This window comes from Mizuhopecten yessoensis, unplaced genomic scaffold (assembly GCF_002113885.1).
Source record: "Mizuhopecten yessoensis strain PY_sf001 unplaced genomic scaffold, ASM211388v2 scaffold11147, whole genome shotgun sequence".
Classification (NCBI taxonomy): domain Eukaryota; kingdom Metazoa; phylum Mollusca; class Bivalvia; order Pectinida; family Pectinidae; genus Mizuhopecten; species Mizuhopecten yessoensis.
This window is the reverse complement of record NW_018408903.1, coordinates 651,016-663,802: the sequence shown is the minus strand read 5'-3', so window position 1 is coordinate 663,802 and position 12,787 is coordinate 651,016. Positions and strand designations below refer to the sequence as shown.

The 12,787-nt window shown below is 36.8% G+C and overlaps 1 protein-coding gene across 8 annotated transcripts in view; it reads left to right on the top strand.

Moving 5' to 3' along the window:
• The window catches only part of LOC110466921 (sodium- and chloride-dependent GABA transporter 2-like), a 123,237-nt gene extending 111,011 nt beyond the window's left edge, over positions 1 to 12,226 (top strand). For all 8 annotated transcript variants that reach the window (XM_021523724.1, XM_021523725.1, XM_021523723.1 and 5 more), the window contains 6 exons: positions 2,517 to 2,629; positions 3,622 to 3,774; positions 4,073 to 4,169; positions 4,364 to 4,437; positions 7,466 to 7,639; positions 8,165 to 12,226. In XM_021523724.1, the coding sequence (XP_021379399.1) occupies positions 2,517 to 2,629; positions 3,622 to 3,774; positions 4,073 to 4,169; positions 4,364 to 4,437; positions 7,466 to 7,639; positions 8,165 to 8,395 (842 nt within the window). In that variant the 3' untranslated portion in view covers positions 8,396 to 12,226. The remainder of the gene's footprint in view (positions 1 to 2,516; positions 2,630 to 3,621; positions 3,775 to 4,072; positions 4,170 to 4,363; positions 4,438 to 7,465; positions 7,640 to 8,164) is intronic.
• Positions 12,227 to 12,787: the final 561 nt, after the last annotated feature.

Below are 12,787 nucleotides of genomic sequence, written 5' to 3'. Positions count from 1 at the left end.
CTTGTTTTGTTGAATTTACAAATATATGATCTTTCATGAGTTTCTATTTTATATGAGATTTATGAAATAAGGAGCCTTTAACATTTTTTTCGTTTATAGTAATTTGGACTGTAAAAATTGTATTATTGATATGAAGATCATAACTCTCTTGACAGATGAGTGTTTGTGATTTAGATACGAAGGTCGTGACCTCACTGACTGATGTGTGTTGTGATATAGATACGAAGGTCGTGACCTCACTGACTGTTGTGTTTGTGATATAGATGTGAAGGTCGTGACCTCTATGACTGATGTGTTTGTGATATAGATACAAAGGTCTTGACCTCACTGACTGATGTGTGTTGCGATATAGATGTGAAGGTCGTGACCTCTATGACTGATGTGTTTGTGATATAGATGTGAAGGTCGTGACCTATGTTACTGATTTGTGTTTGTGATATAGATGTGAAGGTCTTGACCCTTATGACTGATGTGTGTTTGTGATATAGATGTGAAGGTCTTGACCCTTACGGCTGATGTGTGTTTGTGATATAGATGTGAAGGTCTTGACCCTTATGACTGATGTGTGTTAGTGATATAGATGTGAAGGTCTTGACCCTTACGGCTGATGTGTGTTTGTGATATAGATGTGAAGGTTGTGACCTCTATGAGTGATGTGTTTGTGATATTGATGTGAAGGTCTTGACCCTTATGGCTGATGTTTGTTTGTGATATAGATGTGAAGGTCTTGACCCTTACGGCTGATGTGTGTTTGTGATATAGATGTGAAGGGCTTGACCCTTATGGCTGATGTTAGTTTGTGATATAGATGTGAAGGTCTTGAACTCTATGGCTGATGTTAGTTTGTGATATAGATGTGAAGGTCTTGACCCTTAGTGCTGATGTTAGTTTGTGATATAGATGTGAAGGTCATGACCTCTATGAGTGATGTGTTTGTGATGTAGATGTGAAAGTCGTGACCTCTATAACTGATGTGTGTTTGTGATGTAGATGTGAAGGTTGGGACCTCTATGACTGACGTGTGTTTGTGATATAGATGTGAAGGTTTTGACCTTTATGATTGATGTGTGGTTTTAATATAGATGTGAAGGTCATGACCTCACTGACTGATGTGTGTTGTGATATAGATGTGAAGGTCATGACCTCACTGACTGATTCTTGTTTGTGATATAGATGTGAAGGTCGTGACCTCTATGACTGATGTGTTTTGGATATAGATGTGAAGGTCGTGACCACTATGACAGTTGTGTTTGTGATATAGATGTGAATGTCATGACCTCTATGAGTGATGTGTTTGTGGTATTGATGTGAAGGGCTTGACCCTTATGGCTGATGTGTGTTTGTGATATAGACGTGAAGGTTGTGACCTCTATGAGTGATGTGTTTGTGATGTGACCTCACTGACTGATGTGTGTTGCGATATAGATGTGAAGGTCGTGACCACTATGACAGTTGTGTTTGTGATATAGATGTGAATGTCATGACCTCTATGAGTGATGTGTTTGTGATGGAGATGTAAAGGTCGTGACCTCTATAACTGATGTGTGTTTGTGATGTAGATGTGAAAGTCGTGACCTCTATAACTGATGTGTGTTTGTGATGTAGATGTGAAAGTCGTGACCTCTATAACTGATGTGTGTTTGTGATGTAGATGTGAAGGTTGGGACCTCTATGACTGACGAGTGTTTGTGATATAGATGTGAAGGGCGTGACCTCTATGACTGATGTGTGTTTGTGATATAGACGTGAAGGTTGTGACCTCTATGAGTGATGTGTTTGTGGTATTGATGTGAAGGGCTTGACCCTTATGGCTGATGTTAGTTTGTGATATAGGTGTGAAGGTCATGACCTCTATGAGCGATGTGTTTGTGATGTAGATGTAAAGGTCGTGACCTCTATAACTGATGTGTGTTTGTGATGTAGATGTGAAAGTCGTGACCTCTATAACTGATGTGTGTTTGTGATGTAGATGTGAAAGTCGTGACCTCTATAACTGATGTGTGTTTGTGATGTAGATGTGAAGTTTGGGACCTCTATGACTGACGTGTGTTTGTGATATAGATGTGAAGGTCATGACCTCTATGAGTGATGTGTTTGTGATGTAGATGTAAAGGTCGTGACCTCTATAACTGATGTGTGTTTGTGATGTAGATGTGAAGGTTGGGACCTCTATGACTGACGTGTGTTTGTGATATAGATGTGAAGGTTTTGACCTTTATGATTGATGTGTGGTTTTAATATAGATGTGAAGGTCATGACCTCACTGACTGATTTGTGTTGTGATATAGATGTGAAGGTAATGACCTCACTGACTGATGTTTGTTTGTGATATAGATGTGAAGGTCGTGACCTCTATGACTGATTTGTGTTTGTGATATAGATGTGAAGGTCGTGACCTCTATGACAGTTGTGTTTGTGATATAGATGTGAAGGTCGTGACCTCTATGACTGATGTGTTTTGGATATAGATGTGAAGGTCGTGACCTCTGTTACTGATGCGGATGTTTGTGTTACAGGTATCAAGGTCGTATTTCAGGCCATGCCTGCAGCGTTCTCCATACTGAACATCCCCAAGCAGTACGCCATGCTTTTCTTCCTGTCTCTCTTCCTTAGTGGAGTTATGTTCCTGGTAAGTTGCTTACTATAGTTAGGTGATTGAGGAGGCCAGTAAGTCACTTACTATAGTTAGGTGGTTGAGGAGGTCAGGAAGTCACTTACTATAGTTAGGTGGTTGAGGAGGCCAGTAAGTCACTTACTATAGTTAGGTGGTTGAGGAGGCCAGTAAGTCACTTACTATAGTTAGGTGGTTGAGGAGGCCAGTAAGTCACTTACTATAGTTAGGTGGTTGAGGAGGCCAGTAAGTCACTTACTATAGTTAGGTGGTTGAGGAGGCCAGTAAGTCACTTACTATAGTTAGGTGGTTGAGGAGGCCAGTAAGTCACTTACTATAGTTAGGTGGTTGAGGAGGCCAGTAAGTCACTTACTATAGTTAGGTGGTTGAGGAGGCCAGTAAGTCACTTACTATAGTTAGGTGGTTGAGGAGGCCAGTAAGTCACTTACTATAGTTAGGTGGTTGAGGAGGCCAGTAAGTCACTTACTATAGTTAGGTGGTTGAGGAGGCCAGTAAGTCACTTACTATAGTTAGGTGGTTGAGGAGGCCAGTAAGTCACTTACTATAGTTAGGTGGTTGAGGAGGCCAATGATGATTGATTTTGGTCACAAGTATACAATATCCTGAAACAGTGAGTGAATGAACAAATGAATGAAGATGTGTTAGAATGTTTTAATAAACTATTAGTAAAGAATTCATAATTGGCAAAGAATTGAATCAATAATAAAATGATAGAATTAAAAAAACAAGTGAAGAAATTATGACAATGTAATTTTCATTCATATATTAAAATAAACACAAGAGATGGGTGAATTTAGATAAATGATCTAGTGACATAAAACGGGATGATACATGACCTCAGCAGAATCTAATGGCTGAATTTGCAGAATCGAGATAAGAAATATGTGGATAATGAAATGAAAGGTTTCAGTTAAGTTGATGCATTTAATGAATATTTGAATTGATGAAAGAATTGAATTGCTGGAAAATATCGCTGTTTAATTTTACAGTCTGTGGGTATGCTGACTATCGTTGACAACATCTGTGACAGTTTGTTTTCCCGATCTTCACGTTTATCGTCTCACAAAATCCTCGTCAACTTCGTCATCTCATTCATCATGATTGTACTAGCCCTGGGGGCGGGCTTCATTCACATGACCCAGGTAATTAGCATATCATCACAGGAAATAAAACAAAAAAGTGTTATTTATAAATGTAGAAAAATAGCAACTGTTTTCACTGTAAAACCTTATATTACACTGGTAAACATATGATAAATTGTTTCACATTAGCATTACACTGTTACAGGAGTGTTATGTTTGTAATATAAAATGTATTTGTTATTACCCATTCACCCCTAAAGTCCCATTTCAACCTTACCAAGTCAGAGAGTGGGCAAGTCCAGTTTCGATACATAGGGGTGAATGAGTTGTTGTATGTAATGCCTGTTGTCTGTTGTAGGCGGGCATGTATTACACTGTACTGATGGACCAGTCCGTCCTCAGACTCCGCTTCATCACCGTCGCTCTGCTGGCATTCTCCATTATCATTGTGTATGGTAAGTGAGTCACTGGGTCATCACTTTGTTGAGAAAACATGATATAAAATTTCGGTACAAAAAAGGATATAAAGTTTAGTTGTTTTCATAAGAAAATAATATTAAGTCTGTTGATCATATGTTAGGACCATGTTAGGTGTTTTGTATTGATGAGATCAAATCACTCCTAATGTTAAATGTTTTCTACATTCCAGTAAGAAATCGTTTTGCTGTAGCAGAAAAAGTGCTGCTGAGTATATGGTGTATACTGGCTGCCATAGGAGCTACTGTAAGTATGAGGGGAAATAACTCTGTAGTAACTGTAAGTATGAGAGGACATAACTCTGTAGTAACTAAGTATGAGGGGACATAACTCTGTAGTTTCTGTTAGTATGAGGGGACAAAACTCTGTAGTAACTAAGTATGAGGGGACATAACTCTGTAGTCACTGTAAGCATGAGGGGACATTACTCTGTAGTTACTGTAAGTATGAGGGGACATAACTATGTAGTTACTGTAAGTATGGGGGGACATAACTCTAGTTACTATAAGTATGAGGGGACATAACTCTGTAGTTACTTTAATTATGAAGGGACATAACTCTAGTTACTATAAGTATGAGGGGACATAACTATGTAGTTACTGTAAGTATGAGGGGACATAACTCTAGTTACTATAAGTATAAGGGGACATTACTTTGTTGTTACTTTAATTATGAGGGGACATAACTCTAGTTACTATAAGTATGAGGGGACATAACTCTGTAGTTACTGTAAGTATAAGGGGATATAACTATGTAGTTACTGTAAGTATGAGGGAACATAACTCTGTAGTTACTGTAAGTATGAGGGGACATAACACTGATTACTGTAAGTATGAGGGGACATAACACTGATTACTGTAAGTATGAGGGGACATAACTCTGTAGTTACTGTAAGTATGAAGGGACATAACACTGTGATTACTGTAAGTATGAAGGGACATAACACTGTGATTACTGTAAGTATGAGGGGACATAACACTGTGATTACTGTAAGTATGAAGGGACATAACACTGTGATTACTGTAAGTATGAGGGGACATAACACTGTGATTACTGTAAGTATGAAGGGACATAACACTGTGATTACTGTAAGTATGAGGGGACATAACACTGTGATTACTGTAAGTATGAAGGGACATAACACTGTGATTACTGTAAGTATGAGGGGACATAACACTGTGATTACTGTAAGTATGAAGGGACATAACACTGTGATTACTGTAAGTATGAGGGGACATAACACTGTGATTACTGTAAGTATGAAGGGACATAACACTGTGATTACTGTAAGTATGAGGGGACATAACACTGTGATTACTGTAAGTATGAAGGGACATAACACTGTGATTACTGTAAGTATGAGGGGACATAACACTGTGATTACTGTAAGTATGAAGGGACATAACACTGTGATTACTGTAAGTATGAGGGGACATAACACTGTGATTACTGTAAGTATGAAGGGACATAACACTGTGATTACTGTAAGTATGAGGGGACATAACACTGTGATTACTGTAAGTATGAAGGGACATAACACTGTGATTACTGTAAGTATGAGGGGACATAACACTGTGATTACTGTAAGTATGAAGGGACATAACACTGATTACTGTTAGTATGAAGTGACATAACACTGATTACTGTAAGTATGAAGGGACATAACACTGATTACTGTTAGTATGAGGGGACATAACTCTGTAATTACTGTAAGTATGAAGGGACATAACACTGTGATTACTGTAAGTATGAGGGGACATAACACTGTGATTACTGTAAGTATGAAGGGACATAACACTGTGATTACTGTAAGTATGAGGGGACATAACACTGATTACTGTAAGTATGAGGGGACATAACACTGTAGTTACTGTAAGTATGAAGGGACATAACACTGTGATTACTGTAAGTATGAAGGGACATAACACTGTGATTACTGTAAGTATGAGGGGACATAACACTGTGATTACTGTAAGTATGAAGGGACATAACACTGTGATTACTGTAAGTATGAGGGGACATAACACTGATTACTGTAAGTATGAAGGGACATAACACTGATTACTGTAAGTATGAGGGGACATAACTCTGTAGTTACTGTAAGTATGAAGGGACATATCACTGTGATTACTGTAAGTATAAAGGGACATAACACTGATTACTGTTAGTATGAAGGGACATAACACTGATTACTGTAAGGATGAGGGGACATAACTCTGTAGTTACTGTAAGTATGAAGGGCCATAACACTGATTACTGTAAGTATGAGGGGACATAACTCTGTAGTTACTGTAAGTATGAAGGGACATAACACTGTGATTACTGTAAGTATGAGGGGACATAACACTGATTACTGTAAGTATGAGGGGACATAACACTGATTACTGTAAGTATGAGGGGACATAACTCTGTAGTTACTGTAAGTATGAAGGGACATAACACTGTGATTACTGTAAGTATGAGGGGACATAACACTGATTACTGTAAGTATGAGGGGACATAACACTGATTACTGTAAGTATGAGGGGACATAACTCTGTAGTTACTGTAAGTATGAAGGGACATAACACTGTGATTACTGTAAGTATGAGGGGACATAACACTGATTACTGTAAGTATGAGGGGACATAACACTGATTACTGTAAGTATGAGGGGACATAACTCTGTAGTTACTGTAAGTATGAAGGGACATAACACTGATTACTGTAAGTATGAAGGGACATAACACTGATTACTCTAAGTATGAGGGGACATAACTCTGTAGTTACTGTAAGTATGAGGGGACATAACACTGTGATTACTGTAAGTATGAGGGGACATAACTCTGTAGTTACTGTAAGTATGAAGGGACATAACACTGTGATTACTGTAAGTATGAGGGGACATAACACTGATTACTGTAAGTATGAGGCGACATAACACTGATTACTGTAAGTATGAGGGGACATAACTCTGTAGTTACTGTAAGTATGAGGGGACATAACACTGATTACTGTAAGTATGAGGGGACATTACTCAAGTTACGGTACGTATGGGAGGGACATCATTCAGTCCCTTGGCAACCATGCTGTAGTGACCATAATAATAAAAAACGGCAATAGTAGGAAAAAGGGTGTCGGGTAAATGTAAAGTATAACAAAAATTATACCAATCAGAGAGATTTCCTTCTGCAGTGATAACAGTGTTTCTCAAAACACCCAATTAAGGTTTTGTACTTTGAGGTTGTCAGGTTGTATTGCTGATAAAATGTGATTTTTTTTTTGGCTATTTCAGGGTTTCTGGTTGTACTCCTTCATCATCACTAAAAACATCCCCATTAGTTACGCGGGCCACCAGGTGTCTGACCTGTGGGAACTCATCAGCTGGCTACTGGCCGGCGTACCCTACATCGCCATCCCAGCCGCGGCTATACACAGCTGTATGCTGTACGAGGGCGACTGCAGTGAGGTAGTTATGGCCCCTTGTACTAATTTATGCTGTAAAATAAAATTAACAAGATTCGGTGAAAAAATACTAACTTGTCATTTCTAGAAAACCCTATAGTGGGTAAAGACTAACTGAACAAAAGTCATTCATCATTTCAAAAGGACCGTTTAGGAGATTTACATTCATTGAACATAATCCATTCATCTTTCCTAGATAACCCTGTAGGAGTTTAAGATTTATGGAACAAAATTCATTATATCATTTCTAGAGGACCTTTTAGAAGATTAACTTTTGGCTAGATTATGTCAGCCATATGTTAAAAGGAAGGTCATATAGCCAAAATAGTGTTTTGATTCCAATTCATTTAACTTTGCTTCGCATGGCACATAGGCACGTCTAACTGTATATAATGCATTTTATTGTATTGAATTTTGTTCAGAGACAAAGCACTAATAAGTTAAACAGTGGCTAAAAGTTCCCTTAACGGTAGTAAATAGCAAAATGTGTGATCTATGTAAATCTTTTACCCAGTCATTTCTTTTCCAGCGGTCACGTTACCTCCTGTGTGGAGGTGATGAAGATGATGACGATGAGGAGGAACCAAGGAACTATGATGGTTATTTCCCCACTGAACCCACAGCCCCACCCTACAGCTACATGGACCCCGGGGGTCAGCATTATAGCCATTCTCTCTACCCTGTTGATGACCTTCACAAAGCAACCTACGACCCTGAGATGGAGCCTCTTAACTCTGACGTACGGACAAGTCGGATATAAATATGGAAATTTAGTGGCTGAAAGTTATAAGTTATGAAATCTACATGTTAAAAGGACTGACGAGGATCCAAGGGGAAGATAATTCACTAAATAAAGGAAAAGAGGAAGAAAGAGTTCTGTGTCTTTGAAAACAGTGATAAAGGGCAGACAACTCAGTAACAATGAAGTGTTAAAACTGTTTGGAGCTATCTGCCCTTGTGACCTGAGATTAATTGGGATTAAGTTAAGCCAGTGTTCTACAAATCAACAACAGCTTGATTATTGATTTCTTCTGTTGTGAACTAGGACTGATAGGACCTGATCGGCTTCCTACAAAACAACAATAATGCGGAGTGATCTCCCCTTGTATGATGAATTGATATTATAATGGATGGGACAGTTGTATTATGTTTGGATATATGCTGTAGTTGTTACTTCTTCAAAGACAAATGGATATCAGATGTATCATTCAGCAGAAATGTTGATAAAGCTACAACTGATGTGGTCCAGTGAAGTTGTACACACACAATATGTTGTGAGGTAATCACCATTTTCCTAATGACTAAATGGGCAGATAACTCTAGAGAAAGCAAGCATCATTGTACAAATGACTTGTTGTTGTGTTAATTGTCTTTCTGAACATTTGGCACAGACATGATGTTAAATGTAACATAAAGAAATCTAGAATTGTTTCTATTTCACAGTTTTTTAGTGATGAGATTTTATAAGAGAATATTTCAGTTTTTATGTTAAAAACAGAAAATACATGTGTATGCACATATAAGCAGGTAGTTTCACAACATCAATGTAAATAGTGAATACGTTTAAAGTGTAATGATGGAACAATCTTGGGACAAAGAAAGCAATGAATACTAGTCAATGTACAGTCTGTTTGGATATATGTTCAAGGGGGGACAACTATATATCTTTCAGGGGAGATAATTGCAGGCAATTGTACACTCTGAAAAAAGATGAGGACAAGTTCTTTGGATGTGAAATGAATGCAGATCATATTTCATGAATGGAACACAACTGTTTAACTGGCTAATGGGAGTTCACAGTTGCAAGATCAAATGGAAATACATGTTGTAAATGTGTAACAAGATATTTGTAATCATGAATGAGACCATTCAGAATGTGTGAACATCAAGGAGATGATCCCAAAATCGAGTGTGAAGCCATTAGCATTGAGGATGTGATCTCCAAAGGCTCAAAGGGGAGGTAACTCTCTTAATCAAACACTCAGGCCATTATACAATGCCATGCACCACTCATGCTATCCTACAGTGCCCTGTTCCACCCTGCCTTTTTTGGAATGGCTACATCTTGTCTCAGGCTGAAGCCACTGGAGCACTGTGTGCCAGTTCTTCAAGTGTAATCAGAAGAGGACAGCATCTATGTCCCACCAATCATAATTATTCAAAAGTTGTCATCAATAGTCTATAAAAAAATCACATTCATCGATGTTACCGATACATCCGGTATTTTCTTATTGGTACCTGTGTTCAATCTGGAAAAGCCAAGAAAATTAACTTGAATTGAACACATGTACATTGCCTTACTTTTAAAAATTCTGACCTATGTGGTAATGTGTCTGTAATGCAATGTGTTTTAATTGTTATTATGACTGGAACATCGATGGGGAGAGTTGATATTATAATGTGGGCTTTCACAGAACAGGCCAAAAAAAATTGGGGAAAAATAGAAATTGATAGTGTCTATATCAAAGGGAGATAACTGGAGGGCATGACCTCATTCACAAATTTATCTACCATGGACTAAAAGCTGTTTTTACATTATCTGATTTTTGTTTTGTTTTGTTGTTGAAATTTTCACAATGACAACTATCTGATAAAAGATTACTGCCCAATGTAAGACATATAAGCTGCCTGACAAGGTCAGAGATTAACTGCCTAGCAAGGTCAGAGGTGAACTGTCTTACAAGGCCAAAGGTTAACTGACCAACAAGGCCCAAGATAAACTGCCTGATAAGGTCAGAGGTTACCTGCCTGACAGGGTCAAAGGTTAACTGCCTAACAAGGTCAGAGGTTAACTGCCTAACAGGGTCAAAGGTTAACTGCCTAATGAGGTCAGAGGTTAACTGTCTAACAAGGTCAGATGTTAACTGACTAACAAGGTCAGAGGTTAACTGCCTAACAAGGTCAGAGGTTGACTGCCTAACGAGGTGAAGTTTGCATTTATCATTCATTATTAAAATTCACACAATGTGTAAAATATTAATAAGGTCTTAGATTATTTTATCAATATTATCACTGGTCGGTGTGTGTTTCATGTTGAGATTTTTATAGCTATTGGATAATTACTAACATAGAGTGACTTACTTAAATCAGATAGCTGTCAAAATTGATTACTATACCATATAGACAAAGAATGAATTATATATGTTTACATACGGGAGAGTTTGTTAATTGAAATAACATATACGGGAGAAATAATTGTTTATAGAAAATTGTAAGAGATTTTATTTATGTAATGTGTCATGTTTTTATGATGAAGTTTACAGAAAAAATGTTTCATCGAAACTTTATGTTGAAAGACAAAAAAAAATCCATAACATCTTTTAACTAAACAAATTAACATTTTGATCTCCGATCATAGAAAAACTCTAGTGAAACATTAGTCTTCTTTTTTTTTTATTTCATCATGAAATTTTTAATATTCCTTTAGGCTTATTAAACCTTCATTAGAGTATTGAATACTTAAAAACATTACAGATTTATTCAGAGATGAATATTGAAAGCATAACCACATTCCTAGACTCCCGTTATCCCTGTCACCACTGTAGACCATACTAGACTCATCCAGGTCAATGAACGGTAGTGTCTACTAAAATTACTTATCGGTGAAACGGTTATTCTCTAAATTTCTTTATCAACCAAACACATTGTTGTCATATGATAGGGTTTTTAGACTTCCAAGATAAGTGGCCTAATCAATATTAATCAAGTTATAACAGTTACAATTTGTACCACTAACTTGACAAAGTCTGTGTGTAATCGAGGCCCACATGTTGCATTCTGGCTACAGATGGGTGTTTTTCTCCGAGCACTTTCGTTTTTCCTCCACCACTGTAAACCTGACTCATATTATAAATAACCATATTTTATTGCTATTCATAGGCAGAAAGTAAACCAAACCAATCATAACCCTCCTAGCACACCTGGCTTTACTTCCTGTTCTTTATTTGGGTAAATTACCCATTTTTTTGGTATCAATGTTTCTTTGGTTGTAGTTGTCATTCCATAAAGACTTAGTTGTAAATCTAGACCTGTGCTTTACACTGTATCTAAATTTAACACATTTTGACCATTTCTTTTCATGATATAACAACAATACATATTTTTCAGAATTTGTATTTGTATTTTTTTTATTTTTTTTTTTAAATATTTGTTAGTTAAAAAAGGGAAATTTATTCTAGCTATTTTGAAGATTTATTAGCATCAAGTGATTTACTCTTATTTAATAGTCACCAAAATTTTTAATCAAATATTTTCAATTAAAATGTTCACAGTGTAACTTTAACTGCTAATACTAGATATATACCTAAACATCTTGTTACAGAGGATATCTGTTCTGTATATAAAACAAATTTCTTTCTCTTATCTTCAGAATGAGAGATTATAATAAAACTTTCCTTATTCAACTCATTCACACCTGAAGACACATTTGAACTCTCCCAATACAAAAATTGGAATAGTTTATTATGAAATGTCAGGGGTGAATGAGTCAATGGATTTCAACGATTTACACATAGTTGTAGATTTTTTTTATATCTTGAATGTTTTTCTTTTGATTTAAAAAAAAAGTGTAGGAGTAGAACTAACTCATTCACCCCAGAAATTTCATAAAGAGCTATTCCAACCTTTGAATTGGAGGAGTTCAAATTTGTCCTTAGGGGTGAATAAGTTAACAAGTATAAAAATGAATTGATCAGCATAATTATTTTTATTAGATCCACCACATGGTTGTGAATGCAGTATGATTGATTGATACTTTCTTGTTAAGTATACTGGTAAAGTATAAGAAGTAATGATGTCTGTTACTTGTTAACCCTTTCACCACTGTAGACCATGATGGACTCATCCAGGTCAATGTATGGTTTAGTCTATTAAAGTCACAAAAGGGTGAAAGCGTTAAGTATTGTTAATTACTAATTACTCTGTATATTGTATTAATATTTATGGCATAATACTCGCTGATATGTGGTGACATGACAGCTTTTACTCATTCACCCCTACATTTTTAAACTGGACTTGCCCAATGCTTGATATGGTAGAGTTTACATGTGACTTTAGGGATGAATGGGTAAATAATAAATAGGCCTTGCCGCTATGTAATCAACACATTGCTACTGATATCATTAACACTCTAGTGAAACGTAGTAATACCTCA